The sequence below is a fragment of the Heterodontus francisci genome, chromosome 4, assembly GCF_036365525.1.
Source record: "Heterodontus francisci isolate sHetFra1 chromosome 4, sHetFra1.hap1, whole genome shotgun sequence".
NCBI lineage: Eukaryota > Metazoa > Chordata > Chondrichthyes > Heterodontiformes > Heterodontidae > Heterodontus > Heterodontus francisci.
In genome coordinates, this window is record NC_090374.1 from 52,164,643 (window position 1) to 52,190,373 (window position 25,731).

At 41.7% G+C, this 25,731-nt stretch overlaps 2 protein-coding genes across 8 annotated transcripts in view; one reads left to right on the forward strand and one right to left on the reverse strand.

Moving 5' to 3' along the window:
- Window positions 1-591: 591 nt before the first annotated feature.
- On the reverse strand, window positions 592-15,142 carry nsa2 (NSA2 ribosome biogenesis homolog (S. cerevisiae)). Its single transcript, XM_068029534.1, has 7 exons — window positions 14,973-15,142; window positions 12,745-12,932; window positions 8,077-8,227; window positions 7,086-7,265; window positions 3,500-3,611; window positions 2,594-2,674; window positions 592-900 (listed from the first exon to the last, which is right to left on the reverse strand). The coding sequence occupies exons 1-7, from the start codon at window positions 14,973-14,975 to the stop codon at window positions 833-835; spliced, it is 783 nt and encodes a 260-aa protein (XP_067885635.1). The 5' UTR covers window positions 14,976-15,142; the 3' UTR covers window positions 592-832.
- A 77-nt stretch (window positions 15,143-15,219) lies between these two features.
- Window positions 15,220-25,731, forward strand: part of gfm2 (GTP dependent ribosome recycling factor mitochondrial 2) — a 60,433-nt gene continuing 49,921 nt past the window's right edge. For 4 of the 7 annotated variants that reach the window (XM_068029521.1, XM_068029525.1, XM_068029526.1 and 1 more), the window contains exons 1-6: window positions 15,220-15,443; window positions 16,572-16,728; window positions 18,593-18,697; window positions 21,521-21,608; window positions 24,405-24,450; window positions 25,021-25,118. In XM_068029521.1, the coding sequence (XP_067885622.1) occupies window positions 18,635-18,697; window positions 21,521-21,608; window positions 24,405-24,450; window positions 25,021-25,118 (295 nt within the window). In that variant the 5' untranslated portion in view covers window positions 15,220-15,443; window positions 16,572-16,728; window positions 18,593-18,634. Of the gene's footprint in view, window positions 15,444-15,893; window positions 16,445-16,571; window positions 16,729-18,592; window positions 18,698-21,520; window positions 21,609-24,404; window positions 24,451-25,020; window positions 25,119-25,731 lie in introns of those variants that run through there. The other 3 variants (XM_068029524.1, XM_068029522.1, XM_068029523.1) reach the window with 3 other exon arrangements.

The following is a 25,731-nucleotide window of genomic DNA, read 5'->3' on the forward strand; positions in this document are numbered from 1 at the left end:
AAGACTTGCTAACCTGTTTTTATAGTGGTGTGAGTTGAGAGATAAATGCTGATCAGGACCTCAAAAGAATACCCTAACAAACAGAAAAATGCTGGAAATACTGAGGTCGTGCTGCATCTGTGGAAAGAGAAACAGAGTTGATGTTTCAGGTCATTGACCTTGCATCAGAAGTAGAAAAGGTTTTGTAGTTCTGAAAAAAGGTCATTAACCTAAATATTAACTGTTTCCCTCTCCACAGATGCTGACTGACTTGCTGAGTATTTCCAGCATTTTCTGATTTTATTTCAAATTTCCAGCATCTATCATATTTTGCTTTTGTGAAACAACTCCCTGATCTTCAAATAGTAGCACAGGATATTTTAGACTACCTGAACAGGCAGGTGAGGCTTCAGTTTGACCACTTTAACAACGCCTGAATCCTTCAGTACTATAGGGAAGTATCAGTCTATATTAAGATCCTGGAGTGGGCTTGAAGTTATGACTACTAACTGTAGAAGCTCATCACTGGTATCAGATCACCATACCACACCAGCTACTTGCTGATTTCAGTTAAAAGTATGTAAAGCTTACAAACCAGAGGTTACAAAAAAATTTGAAAGCTGGTTGTTTATTTTCTCTTGGCCTTCGTTACTGTAGGCTGATTCATAAATAATGAAAGTACAGAAATTGTACAAAATACTGCTTTTTTTCTGGATCTTGCATCAGAGCTCAAATATGGTCAGACCTTGATTAACAGTATAATTTTGTCCTTCCAGTTAGTTTTGGTTACTGAAGGTTGATATTATGTCCAAGTCCATTTAATATTCATGTCACAGTTCTGTGTTCTGGTGATTTAAACGAGCAGAACTGCATTAATGCAGCCATCATTTTCAGGGTTATTTGTTACTTGTGCATATTTACCTGAAGGGAAAGGAAAAAACATGTTAGTTTCAACTAAAGTACACAATGCTTTTTGTAAATACATATTGCACTACAAATGGCTCAGATCACAACACATTACACAAGTTTATTTTGCATCGGAGATGCACACAATTCCTCTGACATTACTACAGACCACTATTTCCATAACCATTAAATGTTAATAAATTTGGAATTACTTATTAAAACACAATGCAGTAATACTAATACCCCCATTAGGGAAGTGCAGTGCCAGCTGTTTGGAAATTCAGCATGTGGGCAATGCCATATTATATTGAAAGCAAAATACTGCGGATGCTGGAAATCTGAAACAAAAACAAGAAATGCTGGATTCACTCAGCAGGTCTGGCAGCATCTGTGGAAAGAGAAGCAGAGTTAACGTTTCGGGTCAGTGACCCTTCTTCTAACTCTGCTTCTCTTTCCACAGATGCTGCCAGACCTGCTGAGTGAATCCAGCATTTCTTGTTTTTGTGCCATATTATATTGGCTGCCCTTGCTTGAGGAAGGTTAAGGTACTAGTCACAATCATAGAGCAGCTGGCATGAAGAAACAGATTGTGCAAGAACGTGTGAAAGCAGTCTAATCCAGGATGGTACAAGTATGGGACCAATGCACGACTGATTATTTACAAAAGCCAATCCCAACACAATTTATCAGCAGTACAAGTTTCTACTGTTGGTGGTATCAGTGATGTGCACCTCTCAGAAGAGGAAACAAAAGAAATGAGTCCCATTCTGAAATTTCCAAATAAGAAAACTGGCTAATGCTACAATTGCTACCCTCATAAGAAACATACACACAGTATTGGAAAGAATGCTATATGGAATCTTCCCTCAATCTATTTGGAAGGCTCAGCTGACTATCCTTTGTTTCGTATTTCCCCCAAACAACTAACTATATACATTTTCTACTTAAGATTAGTTGGCAGCTAATTTAGGGGGTGGTATAATGGTAATGTCACTGGACTAGTAATCCAGAGCCCAGGCTAAAGCTCTGGGGACATGGGTTCGAATCCCACCACAGCAGATGGTGACATCTGAATTAAATTAATAAATCTGGAATTTAAAAAAGCTAGTTTAACGATGACCATGTCGATTGTTGTAAAAACTCATCTGGTTCACTAATGTCCTTCAGGGAAGTAAATTTGCTGTCCTTACCTGGTCTGGCCTACATGTGACTCCAGGCCCACAGCGATGTGGTTGACTCTTAAAATGCCCTCTGAAATGGCCTAGCAGCCACTCAGTTCAAGAGCAATTACAGATGGGCAATAAATGCTGGCCTAGCCAGTGATGCCCACATCCCACAAACGAATATAAAAAAAATTGGAAAGGGAGGATGTAGTCAAAGATAAAAGAAAAAATGCAACTACATTGTGTGCAGCATGAACAGTAGTTTTCTTTTTAAAGTAAAGAATCAATAAGCAGATAGAAATCCTAGGGATTCGTAAGAACTTGTGTAATTTATAAAACATTGGTTACTTCACAACATTGAAGTTTAACAGTGTGAAACTTCACAATAGAGAAAGACCACTTGCAAAGATTAACCTTCACTAATAGAAATCATATCAGAATTATTAATGGCTGGCGTTCTGGAATTTAACAACGGTCCCAAAAGGATTTGAGTGCACTACACTATTAAGGTTCCAAGTACAATGTAGAAAATATTTGTTACTCACCCCAGACAACTTTGCCGCCTTGAGTGACTAAGCCAAGCTCACTTACATTCACTTCGATGACAGTACCCTTAGTAATAACACCTAGAGAAACACAAGTGTTGACAATCTCTTAACATCCTAGGGAAACAGATGAACCATCTATGGAACTACCCACCCTTACTACTAACCACCTGAAAATTCATACTGAACATGTGTAATTGCTTTGAGAAATGACTTACAAACTCTTAAACCATAGCCATAACAATTTATGTTGCTTTCAGACTCTGAACTTCTTGAGGACTCAACTGACCCAAGAATTAAGATGCTTGTTTTCTGTTCTCATTCAAAAATGTGCCTTTTCTTAATCTTTATGTAGGCCTTAACTAAATATCCAATTCAAATCAAGTGGTTGAATATGGATAAAATACATGCGATTTTCTTCTTGAGAATTCTCAATTGGTGGTCCTTTTGTATTAGAAGTCAATTTATACATTAAGTATGAACAGACATAGAATTTATAAATAGGCCTTTACACAAGGGATACTGGACCCAATTTAATTCAATATCCTAATTGTGAAAATTTTGAAACAGCAAATTATTAAATTGGAATAATACAACAACTTTATAATGTTGGAATAGCTATTCAAATCCTTCTTTCTGGTTGGAAACACAGAAACCTTTAAAAACAAATTCAACAAGAGGCAACTTGAGGAACTGTCTGCAGAGAGGACTTGGGACCATTTTCCCTCCCGGATTTTAAACCCTATTTATTACCAATTCTGCTCACATACCTATTCTTGCAAAGACGTTACCACAGAATGATGGTACACGGGTTTAGAAGACAAGGCATTTCACCAAAGAAAGAAATCAGCTTGAATTATTCTTGCCACAATTGGTTATGGAACAAAGTTTATATATTTTTCTTACCTAATGTTGTATATAAAGGGGATGATGGGTTCTTCTTAACACCAAGTATAGGTAAACAGAAGGTGGCCTTGAGCTCTGGATGGGTTACATGTGCCTTCTTAAAACGTAAACCCTGTACAGCAAAATAATTACAATTAAGTCTATCTTCTCTTTTGCAGAAGGGATCACAAACAAGAAACTGCATTCTAAGTTTTTTTTTAAACTGGATAAGCTATTTAATTGGTGGGAAGAAAACCAAATAACAGCAAAACTGAACATTTATTTATTATTGTATATTCACAATAAGTTCAGAGGCAAAGGCTATCTTGCACATCCTTCATAGAAATGTATGATTTCCAAAGCATCCAGCCGCCTCTTCATTTTTTTTATTGCTACCTCCATTACTCTAACTGGAAAATCATTCCAGGTGTAAAGAAATGCTTCCTGATTTGTCCTGACCCTGCCTTTTACCAGTTTGTAAAACAATGTCCCCATTCCTGCACTTGTGCTGTTTTAACTTGAAATATTACACAGGATTAATCTTCTTAATTCTACTAGTATCTTGAATCAGGGTGCCTACTCATGCACCTAGAATCCAAGTTTTTTCAACCTTTCCTCAAAATAGGTTCACTGACACTAGGGATCAGCCTGGACTCCCTTCTCTGCAAAGATTCCAGGGTTTGTATGGTTCTATTGTACCTCACGGTTTGAATTCATTCATGGGATGTGAGCGTCGCTGGCAAGGCCAGCATTTATTGCCTAGCCTAATTGCCCTGGAGAAGGTGGTGGTGAGCTGCCTTCTTGAACCACTGCAGTCCATGTGGCGTAGGTACACCACAGTGCTGTTAGGGAGGGAGTAACAGGATTTTGACCCAGCGACAGTGAAGGAACGGTGATATAGTTCCAAGTCAGGATGGTGTGTGACTTGGAGGGGAACTTTCAGATGATAGTGTTCCCGTGGTCTGCTGCCCTCGTCCTTCGAGGTGGCAGAGGTTTGGTAGGTGCTGTCTACGGAGCCTTGGCGAGGCGCTGCAGTGCATCTAGTATATGGTTCACACTGCGTCGGTGATGGAGGGAGTGAATGTTTAAGGTGGTAGACGGGGTGCTGACCAAGTGGACTGCTATGTCTTGGATGGTGTCGAGCTTCTTCAGTGTTGGAGTTGCACCCATCCAGGTAAGTGGGGAGTATTCCATCACACTCCTGATTTGTGCCTTGTAGATGGTGGACAGGCATTGGGGAGTCAGGTGGTTAGTGACTCGCAGCAGAATTCCCAGCCTCTGACCTTTGCTTGTAGCCACAATATTTATGTGGCTGGTCCAGTTAAGTTTCTGGTCAATGGAAACCCCCAAGATGTTGATGGCTGGGGAACTCAGGATGGTAATGCTGTTGAATGTTGAAGGGTGATGGTTAAATTGCCTCTTTTTGGAGACAGTCATTGCCTGGCACTTGTGTGGCGCAAATGTTACTTGCCACTTATCAAACCTGAATGTGGTCCAGGTCTTGCTGCATATGGACACAGACTGCTTCGGTATCTAAAGAGTTGCGAAAGGTACTTAACACTGCGCGCTCATCAGCAAACATCCTCACTTCTGACCTTATGATTGAAGGTCATTGATGAAGCAGGTGAAGATGGTTTGGCCTAGGACACTATACTGAGGAACTCCTGCAGCAATGTCCTGGGGCTGAGATGATTGGCCTCCAACAACCACATGCCCCTTCCTTTGTGCTGGGTATGACTCCATCCAGTGGCGGGTTCCGCAACCTCCCCACCCACACCCGATTCCCAGTGACTTCAATTTTGCTGGGACTCCTTCATGCCACACACGTCAACTGCTGGCTTGATGTCCAGGGCAGTCACTCTCACCTCACCTCTTGTGTCCGTGTTTGGATCAAGGCTGTTAATGAATTCAAGGTGCAGCCTGACTAGAATCCAATACAACACTGCCATCACAACTTTGGTTAATTGTTGCCCTGTAATGTTTGGAAATGGTCCATGTGTGGTCTATTTAATTTCCACATCTTTTGTTCAAGCTCTCCAATCACCCCCACCCCCCCCCCGCCCCACACTTTGCTTTCTGCTTGTTCAAAACAATAGTGTGTCCCAGTTTTCTTTTAGTATTTAGATCTTGCACAAATGTATTTAATATATTTTCAGCTTTCAGAAAGCACCGTCTCCCATAGTGTAGAACCATCTACACATCTGACCAATTTATGTAGACCAGAAACAACAGGGCCCTGGCCTAACACTAAAGGCTGTCCATTTAGTACATTCCTGCAGCCCAATGTAATTGCTTGAATTAGTCTCTTCCAGTCACCTCCTTAACCATGTCCAAATTTTACCTAGGATGATCCCAATCATAAGCAGTGCGGCTGACCTTCTTCTGGAACTAATATAGACCAATAGGACTGTCCCCTTGACATTCAATTGCATTACGATTGCTGAAGCCCCCACAGTCAACATCCTAGAGGTTACCACTGACCAGAAACTGAACTGGAGTAGCCACATAAATATCATGGCTACAAGAGCAGGTCAGATGCTAGGAATCCTGTGGCAAGTAACTCACCACCTGACTCCTCAAAGCCTGTCCACAAGGCACAAATCAGGTGTGTGATGGAATACTCTCCACTTGCCTCGATGGGTGCAGATCCAACAACACTCAAGAAACTTGATACTGTCCAGGACAAAGCAGTCTGCTTGATTGGCACCCCATCTACAAACATTTACTCCCTCCACCACCGACGCACAGTGGCAGCAGTGTGTACCATCTACAAGATGCACTGCAGCAACACACCAAGGCTCCTTCGACAGCACCTTCCAAACCCACGACTTCTACTAACTAGAAGGACAAGGGCAACAAATGCACGGGAACACCACCACCTGCAAGTTCCCATCGAAGTCACACACCATCCTGACTTGGAACTATATCGCCGTTCCTTCACTGTCGGTGGGTCAAAATTCTGGAACTCCCTTCTTAACAGCACTGTGGGCATACCTACCTTACACGGACTGCAGCGGTTCAAGAAAGCAGCTCACCACCACCTTCTCAAGGGCAATTAGGGCTGGGCAATAAATGCTGGCCTAGTCAGCGACGCCCACATCCCATGAATGAATAAAAAAAAAATTTCCTATGTTTGTCTTAAAATTACTTTTACTGAAGCTAATGATAACACTGGATTGTTTCCTACTCATTAACTCAAATTGTAGAACGCATGGATGTTCCCAGTTTATTTCAGGTTGGTTGAATCTATCAGTATGGCCTTTTTGCTCCGATACCTTCCTTAACTATTCATAGAGTACTCTGTCCCTTGTTTTGATCTGACAGTTTATAGCAAACTTTTAAAATGACTTTTGTTCTTTTCCACTCAATACTCTACATCACACATGCTCATTGGAAAACATTTCTTGTACTAATGGGTCTACTGCCTTAATAGCCTGACAGAGTTACTCCATCTCATTTTCTATCGAGTCTGTCCTTCCTCGGCACTCTGAACCGTTAATAATTCATTACACTCATTTTTATTAACTCTTGGTACAAATTATACAAGCCGATTCAGTTAAAGTTACACGGACACAAATCTTCTTCTCCAGCTAGGTTTGTAACTCACCATAGGTCTGATGAATCTTTCATATTTAGGTGGTTTCCGAGTGAATCCATCTCCGACAAAGCAGACTTTAGTAACCATTCTCTTCCAAGCTTTCTTCTTCCGTTTACCTGTGCGGAGAACTTTCAGAACTTCAGTTTCTCCTTGAGCACGTACTTTTGGTAAAGGTACTTCCCATTTACCCTGCCAAAGAATAATTTACATAGAATTTTAATTTATAATCCTGCTTCATCTACACGAGAGAATTATATGCCATTATCCCTCAAAAGGCACCAGATTCCCTGCAGTCCTCTTGTGATGGGAAAATATAAAAGTATTGTAAACAATACTGTAACACCCTTGATTTCTAGCTGCATGAATTGGGTAGTACCAGCCTTTGAATGCAGTAGTACAAGAAAATGTACCGGTGGCAAGGTGCACATTATATTAAAGGGAAACAAAGAGAACTTTGCATTTACATAGCACCTTTCACAATCTCAGGACATCCTACAGTGCTTCACAGCAAATAAAGTGCTTTTTGAAATGTAGTCACTGATGTATTATAGGGAAATGTGGCAACCAACATGTGCACAGCAAGGTCCCACCAACGGCAATGAGAAAAATAAGCAGATAATGCGTTTTGGCAGTGTTGATTAAGAGATAAATGTTGGCCAGGGCACTGGAACACCCTTCCTCTTATACAAATAGAACCATGGGGTATTTTACACCTATCTGAGAGGGTAATGGGGGCCTTGTACAAAAGACAGCACCTCCGACACTGTAACACTACCTCGGTACTGCATGAAAGTGGCAGTTTACATTACGTGTTCAATTCCTCTGTGGGACTTCAACCAATGATCTTCAGAGGTGAGAGTGCTTCTAAATGAGCCATGGCTGAAACTTTAAAACAAACAGTTCCTTCAAAGACCCGTATAAATGGATACTCTCAAAAAGAAAAACAGACAACTGCAGATTCAAGTTTCGGTGTCAAAGATACACAAGATTCTTCACTTACAGCTTTCTCTTTTCTCTTCTGTTTGATCATGTTGGATAGGACTTTGGCACGGGATTGGCCCTCTCTGTCAAGCAGATAGGCTGGTATAGCTCCTTCTGGTGTCTTCTCATCATTCTTCTGTTTTGTGTTTCTCTGTTCATGCATTTTGATACTGCAGAGATGGAACAAGTATGTGTTTTAAGTAAAATAACATGCTATATTTTTAAAAAAAAACACTTTTTACTGCCTTTGGAGGGTAATTCTCCTTTCTGATCCTTCTTGCAAGGCACTATCATGAAGCATTCCCAACCAAAGACCAGTATATTATTCACCAGGGAAAGATGAACTTATATAACATTCAAGGTGGGAGAAAAGTTTAAGGGGAATCCTTCCTCATTGATGGGAAACATCTTGACAATAATGATGCATTTAATACACAATAAAACCTTTCTATTAAATACCATAATCAGAGAATCAGGCCAAAAAGAATTACAGAACTAGACAAGGCAACTAGGGGTGAAAAGAAAACATCGTCAAGCATTCTTCAAGTTGACAAACAAGGTTAAGTTTAACCATCCATCACCAGATCCAGCTCAACATCAAGTGTTAGTAGACCCCTCTCTCTTCTTTGCCCGAAATACCCACCAATCCAGGATAACCCTAGAAAGCAAAGATAACGGCCAGCTTCTCTCAGCAGTACCAACTTCTTCTTAAACCCGTCTTCCCTGCCCCAACTGTGTTCCAACAACTGCAAGCAGCTAATGGACTTCTTTGTCATTAACGCTGAGACCATCCATTCAGCTGCCTCTGCTGTTTGTCACTTGTCTTTTATTTATTTGTTCATGGGATGAGAGCGTCACCAACAAGACCAGCATTTATTGCCCATCCCTAATTGCCCTCGAGAGGCGGTGGTAAGCTGCCTTCTTAAACCACTGCAGTCCATGTGGAGTAGGTACCACTGTGCTCTTGGGAGGGAATTCCAGAATTTTGACCCGAAGACAGTGAAGAAATACTTCCCAGTCAAGATGCTGTGTGACCACTTGCAGGTGGTAGTGTCCTCGTGCATTTGCTTCCCTTGTTCTTCTAGGTGGTAGGAGTTGTGGGTTTGGAAGGTGCTGTTAAAGGAGGCTTGGTGAGTTGCTGCAGTGCACCTTGTACATAGTACACACTGCTGCCACTATTAGCCAGTGGTGGAGGGAGTGAATGTTTCAGATGATGGATGGAGTGCCAATCAAGCAGGCTACTTTGTCCTGGATGGTGCCGAGCTTCGAATGTTGTTGAAGCTGCACTCATCGAGGCGAGTGGTGAGTTTTCCATCACACTCCTGACTTATGCCTTGCAGATGATGGACAGTCTTTGAGGAGTCAGGAGATGGGTTACTGCAAAATTCCCAGCCTTTGACCTCTTCAGGTCACAGTATTTATATGACTAGAGACTTAACTGGACTAGCCAATGGTAACCCTCGGGATATTGATGGTGGGGTCTCTAGGTTGGTAATGCCATTGAATGTCAAGGGGAGATGGTTAGAATTTCTCTTGTTGGAGATGGTCATTGCCTGGCATTTGTCCGGCATGAATGTTATTCGGGTCCAACTGCATGCGATAATTCACGACTTCAGAAGTTGCGAATGGTACTGAACACTGTGCAGTCATCAATGAACATCCCCACTTCTGACCTTGCATTGGAGGGAAGGTCATTGATGAAGCAGCTGAAAATGTCTGGGCCTAGCACACTACCCTGAGCAACTCCTGCAGTGTCCTGTGGCTGAAATGATTGGCATCCAACAACCACAAGAATCCTCCATTGTTCTAGTTATGACTCCGACCAGTTGAGTTTTCCCAGATTCCCACTGACTTCAATTTTGCTCGAGCCCCTTCATGCCATACTCGGTCAAATGCTACCTTGAAGTCAAGGGCAGTCAGTCTCACCTCACCTCTTGATATACCAAACCACTTGCTAGGCTCCCCCAACCCTAAAATATAGCATAAGAACTTAAGAAATAGGAGCTGGAATAGGCCATTTGGTTCTTCAAGCCTATTGTCATTGAATAAGATCGTGGCTGATCTTCTACCTCAAATTCACCTTCCTGCACTATTCCCATATATCCTTAAAACCCAAAAATCTATCGACCCCTGTCTTGAATATTCACAACGACTGAGCATTTCTCTGGGCTAGAGAATTCCAAGGATTCACAACCCTTTCAATAAAAAGAAATCCTCAACTCAGTCCTAAATGGCAGATCCCTAATTCTGAGATTGTGACCCTGTGTTCTGGATTCCCCAGCCAGGGGAACCATTTTCTCAGCATCTACCCTGTCAAGCCCCTTGAGAATTTTATGTGTTTCAAATAGATCCAACTCTCATTCTTCTAATCCCCAAGGGATATAGGCCTAGTCCCCTCATCCTAGGGTAAGTATGCCCTTCGTTAGGTAAGGAGACCAAAACTGCACACAGTACTCCAGATGTGGCTTCACCAATGCCCTGTGTAACTGTAGTAAGACTTCTTTACTCTTATACTCCAATCCTTTTGTAACAAAAGCTAATATACCATTTGCCTTCCTAATTGCTTGCCGTACCTGAACGTTAACTTTCTGTGATTTGTGAACAAGGACACCCAGGCCCCTCTGAATGGTGAGAGACTGGGAAATGTGTGTATTCTAAAAATATTCTGCTTTTTTATTTTCCCTACCAAAATGGATAACTTCACACCTTGCCACATTGTATTCCATCTGCCTTGTTCTTGTCCACTCGCCCTTCCTGTCTATATCCCTCTGCAACCTCTCTGCGTCCTCTTCACCACTTACGTTCCCACCTAACTTTGAATCATTAGCAAACTTGGATACGTCACAAGAGGGGACTGAGTGCGTCATTAATATAGATTGCAAATAGTGAGGCCCAAGTACTGATCCTTGCTAATTACAGCTTGTCTAGGGGAAAATGTTTCATTTATTCATACTATGGGGATAGTGCGGGAAAATGGCATTGACTTAGAAAATCAGCCATGATCTAGTTGAATGGCAGAGCAGGCTCGAGGGGCTGAATGGCCTACTCCTATTTCCTATGTATACACCTGCAACCTTAAGAACCATTGTTACTTATTGCTACCCTGTTAACAGTACAACAGAAGTAATAATATGTATGCATTTCTCATCAATTAGAAAAAGAGATACATACAAAAATATGTATTTATGATACACACAAGACACATATCCAGCACATTAATGTTGATATGCCTCATGGAACTTCACACAATTAATTTCAAAGTGCAGTAACTTGTTAGACTGACAAGTGCAGCAGCCATTTGGCACTGGTATAAACAGTATGAAAATTGATGACAAGTTAATCTGCTCTGGATTGTATTAGGTGAGGGAGGAATGCTGGTCAGAGCTTGGGGGGGGGATTCATTCCTTCAAATAGTAAAAACGATCTTTTAACATTCATCTGAGCAGACAAACAGGAGCTGAGTTTAATGTTTCATTCAAAAAGTACAAAACAATTTATACTCTACTTTTGATTAACTACATGGAATTATGGTTAAACTGAATTTCTTAAGAGGTTTCTGTTCCTACTTTTTCATCCATTTAAACGCAGGGATAGGCAGCCATCCTTCTCCAACACCTCTTCTCCACTGTGCAGCTCAGGAGAACTGCCTTCACTTGAATCCACTCTTCGCTATTTCATTGTAGCCAGAGCACCTCCAACCTCTTCCCACCCTCCTAACATTTCCTCCAGAGTCTCTAAAGGCCTTGCCAACCACTCCCCTTCCCACATGCTGCATTTAGCAACTTCATCCACAGTTCTCTCAACCCCTCTATTGCCTGTCTTGGTGAGACAGCTTGTCCAATATTCAGTCTCAAATGAGCTACAATATCATTCAGTTAAACACTGGCAAAACCAAGGGCATTATCTTCCGAACCCTGCCACAAACCCCGTATACATCCTACTGATATTGTCCCCCCTCCCCAGCTACTGCCTCAGGTTGACCAGACCGCTTGCAGCCTTGGTGTCCTATTCAAATAATGCACGACTTTTTCCACATAATTAGTTTTGGTAACTAAGCTTTTGTGATTTTACACTACTACTTTAATGCATGTGATTCACAATGATGGAATACATTAATAGTGTACAAGTTATCAACATAATTGTGAATATTGGCAAAGCTTGCTATCCTTTTCCTTCTAAAGAAAGGAAAGATTTGTTTAAAATTACATTTGTTTAAAATTACATTACGTAATTTTGGAAAATATTGGTTAGATGTGCTCATTTTGTTCCTGTTTTTCCAAATATGACCAACCTTTTGCAAGTAGGAGACTAAATTATCAAACTACTATAGATATTGATGTAGGCTATAAACTTTAGCAAATCTTACAACATTGAGGGGGACCTGGTAGCTCAGTTGGCTAGATGGCTAGTATGTGGTTCAGAACAAGGTACACAGCATGGGTTCAATTTCTGTTCCGGTCTGAGGAAGGTAACGGGAAACCACCTCATATACCCACCTCCCTAGTCATGCTAATCACTCCTGGATGGATAGCAGAGAACCTACCCTCGGGCAGACCACCACTAGGGCAGGGCAAAGCATTTATTTTAAAAAGTATTACCTCAACTAAGTTGAAAAAGTAAGCAAAGGAGCAGAAATGTCCTAAGCACCCAATCAAAATTGAGATGGCAGTTTAAGAGTTACACTTACGTCTTCTTCATCTGTATTTTTTCTGAATGACGCTGTTTGTGGTACAATTTAGCTTTCAGACCGATCATTTTCCTGGCTTTGTGAGATCGCTCATGCGCTTCACGACTCTCTTTCTTCCTTTTCTTCTCATGGTAGTCCAAGCGATAGCCATATCGCTTACGATGTAACTCGACATATTCGTTCTGTGGCTGTAGTAAACAAAAATCAGAAACACATTCATTATACACACACAAAACATGCTGGACCCAAGTACTCTACATGAAAAGTTATTGCAATTGGGAACTTGAATGAGTAGATTGCGTTGGATATGCACAAAAAGTTACAAAACTCTTTGTTTACTCTGTACATAGAGCAACTTCAAAATGTCTCACCAACAACTTCTCGAGGGCAATAAGGGATGGGCAATAAATGCTGGCCTTAACAGCAATATTCACATTCCCATGAACCAATGTAAAATCATAATGGATGAGAGTCCAATGAGCAATGAAATTTGGCAGATAAGAGTCCCGAAATTCTGAGCTCAGACACCCAACAATACCTTAAACTGAAAACAAGTAGAATACAAATTAACGAAATCTAATCTTTCTTGACTTGCAAGGTTGACCTACAAGAGATTAGTCTCAACAGACTGCGCAACAAGACAGGGTTGCCTGTAAAACTTTGTGTAAGTTCAAGTGGAACCTTCACGTTACATCTAAATTGTTTACACTGAAATTTTCAAATCAAGTGATTAAGTTCCATAATTTATTATATTAAAAACATACTGAACTTTCAACAGGAGATCTTAAGCACCGAAAAATAATAATAGTATCTGCACATGTTCATAAACATGCATCTGAAACTGGACATTAATATTTTCAGGAAGCTAACGTTAGGTCCCCACTCCTCCACCTCTGCAAAATGTTAACAAAAAACATCTAAAATCAGGTAGTGTTTAAAGTGCGGAGGCGGTTTAGTAAACCGGGGACAGAAGTTTGGGATTTTAAGTGCAGGTTGGAAATGCCGGTAACTGGCGGGAGGAGCCCGAGCTTGGTGTCCTGCCATTGATAAGGTGCCACATCAAAGGTTATTGCACAAAATAAAAGCTCATGGTGTAGGGGGTAACATATTGGCATGGATAGAAGATTGGTTAGCTAACAGGAAACAGAGAGTAGGCATAAATGGGTCACTCTCTGGTTGGCAAGATGTAACGAGTGGTGTGTCACAGAGATCTGTGCTGGGGCCTCAACTTTTTACAATTTATATAAATGACTTGGATAAAGGGACCGAAGGTAGGGTTGCTAAATTTGCTGATGACACAAAGATAGCTAGGAAAGTAAGTTGTGAAGAGGATATGAAGAGGTTACAAAGGGATATAGATAGGTTAAGTGAGTGGGCAAAGATCTGGCAAATGGAGTATAATGTGGGAAAATAGGAAATTGTCAATTTTGGCAGGAAGAATAAAAAAGCATATTATCTAAATGGTGAGAGACTGCAGAGCTCCGAGATGCAGAGGGATCTGGGTGTTCTAGTGCATGAATCGCAAAAGGTTAGCATGCAGGTACAGCATGTAATTAGGAAAGCTAATAGAATGTTATTGTTTATCACAATTGGAATTAAATACAAAAGTAGGGATATTATGCTTCAACTATACAAGGCATTGGTGTGACCACATTTGGAGTACTGTGTACAGTACTCGTCTCCTTATTTAAGGAAGGATGTAAATGCGTTGGAGGCAGTACAGAGAAGGTTTGCTAGACGAACACCTGGAATGGGCGGGCTGTTTTATGAAGAAAGACTGGACAGGCTAGGCTTGTATCCGCTGGAATTTAGAAGAGTAAGAGGCAACTTGATTGAAACATATAAGATCCTGAGGGGTCTCGGCAGGGTGGATGTGGAAAGGATGTTTCCCCTTGTGGGAGAATCTAGTACTAGGGGTCACTGTTTAAAATAAGGGGTCGCCCATTTAAGACAGAGATGAGGAGAAATCTTTTTTCTCTGACGGTCATGAGTCTTTAGAATTCCCGTCCTCAAAAGGCAGTGGAAGCAAAGTCTTTGAAAGGCAGAGGTAGATTGATTCTTGATAAGCAAGGGGGTGAAAGATTATCAAGGGTAGGTGGAAATGTGGAGAAATCAGTTCAGCCATGAACTTATTGAATGGCGGAGCTGGCCGACTCCTGCTCCTAATTCGTATAATGCGGGGCCGAGACCGCGTGTTCATCCCGACACCCGCCCGGATCCTCACTCACCATGTCGCTGCTGTCAGTCGCACTCCAAACACACAAGAGCTGAAGAACTGGCCTGGAGCCGCCGGTTAGTGCTAATAATACCCAATTTGCCTCTCGATGGTACGAAAAATCCTGACAACCTCCTTACTCCGCCGCCATAATGTTGATAGAGAAAAACCAAAGAGCGCCGATGGAGACAAGAGGCGACTGAAAGAAAAAAAACAAGGCGAAAAGGAGACAAGAGGTAACGATATAACCAGCCCAAGATGAACACGTAAAAAAGACGTTAACTGCTAAAAGACGGCCAACCGGTGGAGCGCCATTTATTTATTTTCTTTGGTGCTACCGTCCAGTTTTTTCTGGTGAAATCTGTGAACAAAAAGTATTTATTTTGTAATGGGATTTTGAATGCGTGCCGCGTGGCACCATGGGATGGCAGGATAGATGCTGGGAAGTGACGGGATTGTCACTAGTGACAGAAGCTCGGTGCAGGCAAGGGTCCAATTCTGGAATTTGGGATGTGTATGGGTTCTGCATCACTGGAGGGATTCAGGTTCTGAAATGTTGGAAGGATTTGGGTTCTGGATCACTGGAGGGATTCAGTTTCTGGAATGTCAGAAGGATTCAGGTTCTGGAATGCTGGAAGGATTTGGGTTCTGGATCACTGGAGGGATTCAGGTTCTGGAATGTCAGAAGGATTCAGGTTCTGGAATGCTGGAAGGATTTGGGTTCTGGAGGGATTCAGGTTCTGGAATGCTGGAAGGATTTGGGTTCTGGATCACTGGATGGATTCAGGTTCTGGAATGCTGGAAGGATTTGGGTTCTGGATCACTGGAGGGATTCAGTTTCTGGAATGTCAGAAGGATTCAGGTTCTGGAATGCTGGAAGGATTTGGGTTCTGGATCACTGGAGGGATTCAGGTTCTGGAATGTAGAAGGATTCAGGTTCTGGATCACTGGAGGGATTCAGGTTCTGGAATGTAGAAGGATTCAGGTTCAGGAATGCTGGAAGGATTTGGGTTCTGGAGGGATTCAGGTTCTGGAATGCAGGAGGGTCTCCATTTCAGTGACACCGGAGTAATTCGGGTTCTGGATTGTGGGAGGGCTTCAGGTTCTGGAACACAGGAGGGGTGTCTCGGATTCTGGAACTTGCCTTCTGGTTTTCCCATTTAAATTATTAAGGTACTCCAGACATTTATTGTCGCCATTCAGTGTAGTAACTTGGGTAAGTCTCGAGTGTTGTTCATCACACCGATTAGTTTGGCCATGACATTTCTGATTATGCAAACAAGGAGTCTCAATAAAAGCGCTTTATTTTTCTGAAGCGGCACTTAACCGGATCAGAGCTGGAATATAAAATCAAAGTGCTGGAAATACTCGGCAGGTCTGGCAGCATCGGTGGAGAGAGAGAAACAGTTAACGTTTCAAGTTGAATATGACTGAAGTGGGAGACAAGTGCTACCAACTGAGCCAGAGTTGACATACCATTAGAAAGTATATGAAAGCACAGGTCTCAAACTAATTGAAATGGCTAGATTTGAATTATTATTAAGAAAAAAAACACATAGAATGAATCTGATGAAGCATCACGCAAAACATTAACCTTTTCTTTTGTTTTCAGGTTGCTGATCCATACAGACGTTACTCTTCCAGGCATAACTGAGATTGATACTGGAAATAAGTGGACCTTGGTGGGTCTGAAAGCCTAGTGAGGTTTGCAGAATTTTAATTAGAATGAATGAGACACAATCACCTCGAAAAATTTGAGGAGCATCCAGGTAAATTGCTCTTCAACTGTTAAACCTGTGTAATGTTGCATCAGTCACAGAAGTCTCATGTAACAGGAATGATAGGCTAATTTCATCCATTATTGCTTTTGTGTGTCATCTGTGGCTCAGTTGGGAGTATAGCCGCCTCTGCGTCAGAAGGTTGTGAATTCAAATCCCATTCCAGGACTTGAGCACAAAAAGCTAGGCTGACACTCTAGAGCAATACTGAGGATGAGCTGCAATGTTAAACTGAGGCCTCCTCTGCCTTGTCAGGTGGACATAAAAGATCCCATGCCTCTACTTCGAAGGCATAGAGTATAAGAGTCGGGAAGTTATGACGGAACTGTATAAAACGCTAGTTAGGCCACAGCTGGAGTACTGTGTACAGTTCTGGTTGCCACACTATAGGAAGGATGTGATTGCAGTGGAGAGGGTACAGAGGAGATACACCAGGATGTTGCCTGGGCTGGAGCATTTCAGTTATGAAGACAGACTGGATAGGCTGGGGTTGTTTTCCTTGGAACGGAGAAGGCAGAGGGGGGACCTGATTGAGGTATACAAAATTATGAGGGGCACTGATAGGATAGATAGGAAGAAACTTTTTCCCTTAGTAGAGGGGTCAATAACTAGTGGGCATAGATTTAAGGTAATGGGCAGGAGGTTTAGAGGGGATTTGAAGAAAAATATTTTCACCCAGAGGGTGGTTGGAATCTGGACCACACTGCCTGAAGGGGTGGTAGAGGCAGGAACACTCACGACATTCAAGAAGTGTTTGGATGAGCACTTGAAACGCCATAACATACAAGGCTACGGGCCAAGTGTGGGGAAATGGGATTAGTTAGGATGGGTGCTTGATGGTCGGCGCAGGCGCATTGGGCCGAAGGGCCTGTTTCTGTGCTGTAAAACTCTATGACTCTAAGAGTAGGGGAATTATCCTCAATGTCCTGGCCAATATTTATCCCTCAATCAATATCACAAGATAACAGTTTACCTGGTCATTATCACATTGCTGTTGTGGGAACTTGCTGTGCACAAATTGGTTGCCGCATTTCCAAAATGACGACAATGACTACACCTCAGAAGTATTTCATTGGCTGTAAAGTGCTTTGGAACCTCTTATGGTTGTGAAAGGCGCTATATAAATGAAGTTGTTCTTTTCGGGGAGCGCATAATCCGTACAAAAGGGGAAAAAATGGTTGAAGGGATGGAACATAACCCATGTTTAAAAAATGAGGGGAAGGCAAGAGGGAGAAGGGCACTAGCAGTTGCGGGTATGGCATGAGATATCAGATGTCATCCTGGATCTTGCTAAATTCTTCAGCAATTCTGTAAACTGAACTAATTATCTGGTTGGTGATATACCTTCCTTGGCCGCTGCAGAATTTCTACATGTAGTTTTAAGCACAAAGGGGAAACAGCTGCTGTAGCAAAGCTAAGATACAAATTCATGGCAGGAGCTGGTAGATGGGTCGAAATGTCTCAACTTTGATTTTGATAAATGATAAGCTAATCCAGGATTACCATATGAATACTCGATCATATCTGCTATATTTGAGATGTGATATATGTGGTAATTCCACTTTATGGGATACTGAGCATAATCAAAGATTGGTCACTTTTGCTGGGTATATTTGGGCTGACTTGTCTGCTGAACTGTACGCCAGCATTTTCCATTTACTTCAGGAGAAAATTGAAAAATATTAAACAAAACCTTTAAAACTGACATAATTCTCACCGCAGTTGATTTGAAATCTGATGACTTTCCACAAGTAATTTGCTCTCTATCTGATACTGTACTGCAAAATTCAATGTTATGATACTGGAAGTTAGTGTTAAGGACTTATTAGGTAATGAGTGTTCTTTGCTCTTATAGATTTCTTTTGTATGAAGAGTTTGACCAATAACAAGGAGGAAAATGAGGCGGTCTGTGATGGAACTGCCGCTAATTGGGATTCGTTCATCTAGTACACATCATGTGGTGAAGATCAACATTTTAAAATGACATAAATGTTTTTCCAATAACGTGTATGCTAGCATTGAATTTACACCATAGGAAGGGCTTAGAATCATAGAATTGTTACAGCACAGAAAAAGGCCATTCATCCCATTGTGTCCGTGCTGGCTCTCCTAAGGAGCAATTCATGTACTGCCACTCCTCCGCCCCCTCCCCACATCTCTGCACATTCCTCCTCTTCAGAGGAATATTCTATTTAGAATATTTAGATAATGTAGAAAAATGTACTGCACAGAAGGAGGCCACTCTGCCCATCGTGTCTGCGCCAGCTGAAAAACCAGCCACTCACCCTAACCCCATTTTCCAGTACTTGATGTGTATCCCTGCAGTTTACAGGACTTCAGATGCACATCCAGACACCTTTTAAATGAGTTGAGACTTTCTACCTCTACTACCCTTTCAGGCAGTGAGTTCCAGACCCCTACCACCCTCTGGATGAAAATATTTTTCCTCATCTCCCTCCCAATCCTTCTACCAATTACTTTAAATCTATGCCCCCTAGTCACTGACCTCTCTGCTAAGGGAAATAGGTACTTCCCATCCACTCTATCTAGGCCTCTCACAACCTTGTACACCTCAGTCAGATCTCCCCTCAGCCTCCTCTGTTCCAAGCAAAACAATACCAGCCTATCAAATCTTTCCTCTTAGCTGCAATTTTCCAGTCCTGGCAATAACCTTGTAAATCTCCACTCTAGTGCGATTACATCCTTTCTGTAATGAGGTGACCATAACTGCACACAGTACTCAAGTATGCCTAACTAATGTTTTATTTAGCTCCAACATAACCTCCCTGCTCTTATATTCTATGCCTCAGCTAATAAAGGAAAGGATTCCATATGTCTTTCTTAACCACCTTATCGACCTGTCCTGCTGCCTTCAGGGATCTGTGGACAGACACTCCAAGATCCCTCACTTCTTCTACGCCTCTCAGTATCTTCCCATTTATTGTGTGTTCCTTTGCCTTGTTTGACCTCCCCAAATGCATCACCTCACACTTCTCCAGGTTGAATTTCATTTGCCACTTTTCTGCCCACCTGACCAGTCCATTGAAATATTCCAGCAGTCTACAGCTATCCTCCTCGCTATCAACCACAAGACCAATTTTTGTGTCGCCTGCAAACTTGTTGATCATGCCCCTTACATTTAAGTTCAAATCATTAATATGTACCACAAAAATCAGGGAACCTAGTACTGAGCCCTGAGGAATACCACTGGAAACAACCTTCCTGTCGCAAAAACATCCATCAACCATTACCCTTTGTTTCCTGCCACTGATCTAATTTTGTATCCAGCTTGCTACTTTCCCCTGGATTTTTATTCTTTTATGGCAGGCCACCATTTGATGCCCGTTCCTAACTGCCCTTGAATTGAGTGGCTTGCCAGGCCATTTCAGAGGACAGTTAAGAGTCAACCACATTGCTGTGGGTCTGGAGTCACATGTAGACCAGACCAGGTAAGGACAGCAGATTTCCTTCCTTAAAGGATATTAGTGAACGAGATGGGTTTTTACAACAATTGATGATAGTTTCATGGCACCATTACTGAGACTAGCTTTCAATTCCAGATTTTTGTTAATTAACCGAATTTAAATTCCACCAGCTGCTATGGTGGGATTTGAACCCATGTCCCCAAGGCATTAGCCCAGGCCTCTGGATTACCAGTCTAGTGACATTACCACTACGCCACCGTCTTCCACCGTCTTCCCATCCCATGAGCTTTTATTTTGTTTTTTAACCTTGTCAAAAGCCTTGCTAAAATCCATGTAGACCACATCAATATACACTACCCTCATCAATCCTCCTTGTTACTTCTTCAAAAAATTCAATCAAGTTAGTCAGACAAGATCTTCCCTTAATAAATACATGCTGACTGTCCTTGATTACTCAGTACCTTTCTAAATGACAGTTTATCCTGTCACTCCAGATTTGATTCCAATAATTTGCCCGCTACTGAGGCTAGACTGACTGGATAGATATTCAGTCTATCCCTCGCTCCCTTTTTAAACAAAGGTACAACATTAGCAGTCCTCCAATCCTCCAGCACCACAACTGCATTAGGTGAGGATTGGAAAATGAGGGACAGAACCTCTGCTAGTTCCTCCCTGGCTTCTTTTAACAGCCTGGGGTACATTTCATGCGGCCCTGGTGATTTATCCGCTTTCAAGGATGCTAATTCCTTTAATACTTCCTCTTTCCTTATGTTTATCACATCCAATATTTCCCACTCCTCCTCCTTAACTACAATGCCTGCATTGTCCTCCTCTTTTGTGAAGCCAGACGCAAAGTATTCATTAAGAACCATACCCACAACTTCCGCCTCTACACATAGGTTACCTTTTTGGCCTTTTATGGGCCCTACTATTTCCTTAGTTATCCTCTTATTTTTAATGTATTGATAAAACATCTTTGGGCTCTCTTTGATTTTACTTGCTAGTATTTGGCCTATTCAACTTGCTGTGCCTTTGCAATCCTAGCTGAACTAGAGTTGTATACACTAATACAATTTTTTCATCCTTTTTCATAACCTTCTAAATCTGCATTTCTCCTTGCATTGGAATATTATGCAAACATCTTGATATTTACGATTCCCATTCAGTCACAAGTGGCCCAACGCAGAGCAAGCTCCCAATGATCATTGTTGGAGTGTTATATTGTGCATTGGAAATAATTGCAAGCTCTGACTTTAAGATTTTATAAGTATGTTTAGCTGGGAAAATTAGTCACTGTGAGGCAATGCTATTCTCACTTACAGTGAGCATTGAGCTAATTAATTGTTCTGTACTTTCAGTGCCTTCCATGCTGCTGGTTCAGGGTGGCTCATAGCAGCCAAAGAACTGAAAAAGGTATTTTCAACAGGAGGTACAGCTCTCTCCCAGGTAAGTTAATACACAATTACCATAGAGCAAAAGAGGATGGCACAGGCATGGTTGTAGTTTGGTCACAAGATCAATTTGGATGAAGAAAGCCCTTCAACCTATTTTATCTCATCCTTCCAGAACAGCAACATCATTGCAGTACAGCATCTAGATCTTTCTTAAATTAGTTCAGTGTTTTGGCCTTAACCAGCACTCCTGACAACCAGTTTCAGCGATTGGTCGCTTTGCCCATAAAGAAATGCTTCCTTGTTAGCAGGAATGAATCTAGAAGAATCACTCGACACTGAGGTCTGCTCCAATGTCAAACAGTTTATTGAGTTACGCCAGCGGGGAGCAGGTCACTGGGCTGTCCAGATGCCTCTCCACCGAACAAAGGAAAATCATCAATACTTATACATTTTCAAACAGTTACTCAGCCCATCCTGGCTGGACATGGTCCAATCACAACGATTATAGATCATATACATTGATTATTAGAGCCAATAGAAGTGGTTACTAGGCATGGAGGGACTGCACAACCGGCCCATAGACAGATAGGGGATTACTCATGATGTTTTCCATTCCCTCTTATCCATTATCCTTGGTTCTCATGTACGCATACCATCTCATCTTGACCTGGTACCTTTGTCAGCATTCCACAAGGACATCTGCTTTCCATTTAATGAGTCTTTGTTTGAATTTATGTTACTCAGCTCCTGTGTGGAATGTGGTCAAGTTGACTAAGCCCCATGATGCCTTGCAACCTCTTCATTGTTCACTAAGATTATACGTTACTGGTTACTCAAATAACATTTAAACAGTATGATATTTACTGCAGGTGCCTCTGCGCTAGGGAATACTCTACAACATTCCTGATCGTAACAAAAATAGGATTTTTGCTTTTTTACATGTATATTACATGTATAAATGGTAGAATTCTGCTAAGTGTAGAGGAACATTCTCAAGGCCCTATGGGAAAAGGAGATGGTGGATCCTGTCAGATGGTTCCCGGAGCAGACTGTCAAACTCATTTGGCAGAATCCCTCATCGCCAGAACTTTCAAACAAGCAACAAGGCATAGCTTTGATGTATGGTGTAGAGAAGGGCCCTCCCTGTCAGATCCTTCCTGCTGCCCGGAGTCTCATCACACTCGCAGGCTGCCCTCAAGGCAGTGGGGAAGAGACCGTCCCCCATCTCCTTCTGGAATGTCCCTTTGCAAAACAGATCCAGAAAGAGTTACACTGGTTTTGTTGATGTTCGTCCTGAGCAGCTCTGTAACGCAGGTCTCCGTGCTCTACAGGCTGTTTGCAGGGACGCACACTGAGATAAATATCAACTGCTGCTGGAGGACCATCAACTCGGTGAAAGATGTTTTTTGGTCTGCCTGAAGCTTGATGGTCTTCCAGTGCAAAAAGCTATCCACGACTGAGTGTTGTAGACATTACAAGGTCCAGGACTACGTGCTGAGGGATGCAGTAAAGGTTGGGGCAGCTGCCGCAAAGGCTCAATGGGCAAAGGCCACCCGTCTTGGTATACTGAGGGGCTGGAAACAGTTGTAAAATCCCTCGGGCTGTATGCACCAGAGAATGTTTTGTCATGTAATACAAATGTATATTGTAAATATAACCTGAAATGGCAAGGGTAGTGAGGCACCTCATGTACTGCATTGAAAGAAACTGATCTGTATTGCACTTTATGTAATGTCCAATTTGAAGTGTTATGTAATGTATTTTTTACAAATTTTATAAATAAAGTATATTTTTGGGAAAAAAAGTGTAGAGGAACAGGGAGACCTTGCAGTGCATATCCACAAATCCCTGAAGGTAGCTGGAGAGCTAAATAAGGTGGTTAAGAAGGCATACAGATACTTTCCTTTATTAGCTGAGACATGGAATATGAGAGCAGGGAGGTTATGCTAGAACCGTATACGACACTAGTTAGGCCACAGCTAGAGTACAGTTCTGGTAATCGCATTGTAGGAAGGATGTGATTGCACCAGAGAGAGTACCGAGGAGATATACCAGGATGTTGCCAGGAGTGAAGAATTTTAGTCATGAGGAAGGATTGGATAGGCTGGGATTGTTTTCTCTGGAACAGAGGAGGCTGAGGGGGAATTTAATTGAGATGTATAAAATTATGAGGGGCCTGGGTAGAGTGGATAGGAAAGACCTATTTCCCTTAGCCGACAGGTTAACCAGGGGGCATAGATTTAAAGTAATTGCTAGAAGGATTAGAGGGGAGTTGAGAATTTTTTTCACCCAGAGGGTAGGGGGGTCTGGAACTCACTGAAAGGAGGTAGAGGCAGAAACCATTATAACCTTTAAAAAAAATCCTTGGCTATGCACTTGAAGTGCTGTAACCTATAGGGCTACGGACCAAGAGCTGGAAAGTGAGATTCGACGAGATAGCTCTTTTTTGGCCAGCACAGACACGATGGGCCAAATGGCTGCCTCTTGTGCTGTAAATTTTCTATGTTTCGATATTTCTTGTGGGTGCGCCTTTTAGAAATTCAGCAAAGTTTTATAGCACAGAGGAAGGCCAAATAGTTTCTAAAATTTGTTCCTGGAAATTGTGTTATTTTTGGAATAATTATTTGTGATGCATGCTTTTTCTGGAGAATGCCACCATTTTGTGTTTAATTTTAAATCACAGGAAATTGTCAATAGTCCAGGTTTCCTAATAGTGTTGAATGGTTTAGCTGACGTTTACTGTAACTATCCAGGATAATTAAAGCCTCATTTTGTTAAGATGTGTTTAAAGTTAACCATTGAGCATGTTAATACAAAAATATAAATTCTGGTTTCCATTGCTTTGCAGGTGATATTAAGTCATTGCGCACCATTATCAATCCAGATGTCTCTAAGTAAGTATGAACTCATTCCACAATAGATATCTTAAAGCACTTAAAATATATGTCTCTGTAATTAACAGGAATCCTTTGTTTATTTATAGGGAACCAAGCTTTGTAAATTATATTTTTCAGCAGTTTATTCACAGGTGCTATCCCTTGCACAATGTTATGAATTATATACATTTGTGTGTGGAGAAACGCAACTGGCGATGCTGCGATTTTTCACCACATAAGCTCTTTTAACCTCTTTCTGCTTGGCTGCTGATTTAATTGTGGCCATTTACTTTCTCATTAGTCCAGATAATTTTCTTGAGGCAACACAGTTTTGAAGTTCAGTGCGGTTATTCGTGATGTATGCTTATATTCCAGTTTTGTTTACAACTTATGGATCATGGTGACCAGTTTTACAGGTTTCTATATCTTTCAAATCTACAGAAAAACAATATTGTCATTCAATGACTGTGTATGATAAAAGTGATTTTTCAGTTATGACATTTGCTGCTAAGGTTTTTTAAAGGTAATACATTTTGAAGAAAACAAAGTAGATTATCCTTTATCAAAAAAAAAAATCTATATTAACAGAATACGGAACATTGGGATCATGGCTCATATTGATGCAGGAAAAACCACAACCACAGAGAGGATGCTTTACTATGCAGGGTATACCAGGGCACTTGGAGGTAAGGATACACTCTTTCCTGCTGAAGCTTCATATTCCAGAATCCAGGGAATTTTGGAAGATCATAACCACTATCAGTGCAGCCAGTTCTTTTGGAATTCCAAGATATATGCCATTAGGTCCAGGGGACTTGTTGGCTTTTAGTTACTCACATTCACCCTACCCACCCCATGGCAAAAAAACAACAGAATAACGTTTTCCTCACTAACTACAGCATGGGGTAAATATATTAGATGTGTGAAAGTGATTTATACAACAGTAATATTATCAGAGGATTCAGGTGATTTTATTTATTTGGCTGTTGCAGTTGGGGATGATGGCATTATCTAATCCCCCTGCCTTCACATTGAGGATACCGTCCATCGTGTTGTGTGGCACTATCAACGTGCCAAATGGGATAGATTTCGAACAGATCTAGCAATGCAAAACTGGGCATCCATGAGGCACTGTGGGCCATCAGCAGCAGCAGAATTGTACTCAACCAAAATCTGTAACCTCATGGCCCGGCATATACCCCACTCTACCATTACCACCAAGCCAGGAGACCAACCCTGGTTCAATGAAGAGTGCAGGAGAGCATGCCAGGAGCAGCACCAGGCATACCTCAAAATGAG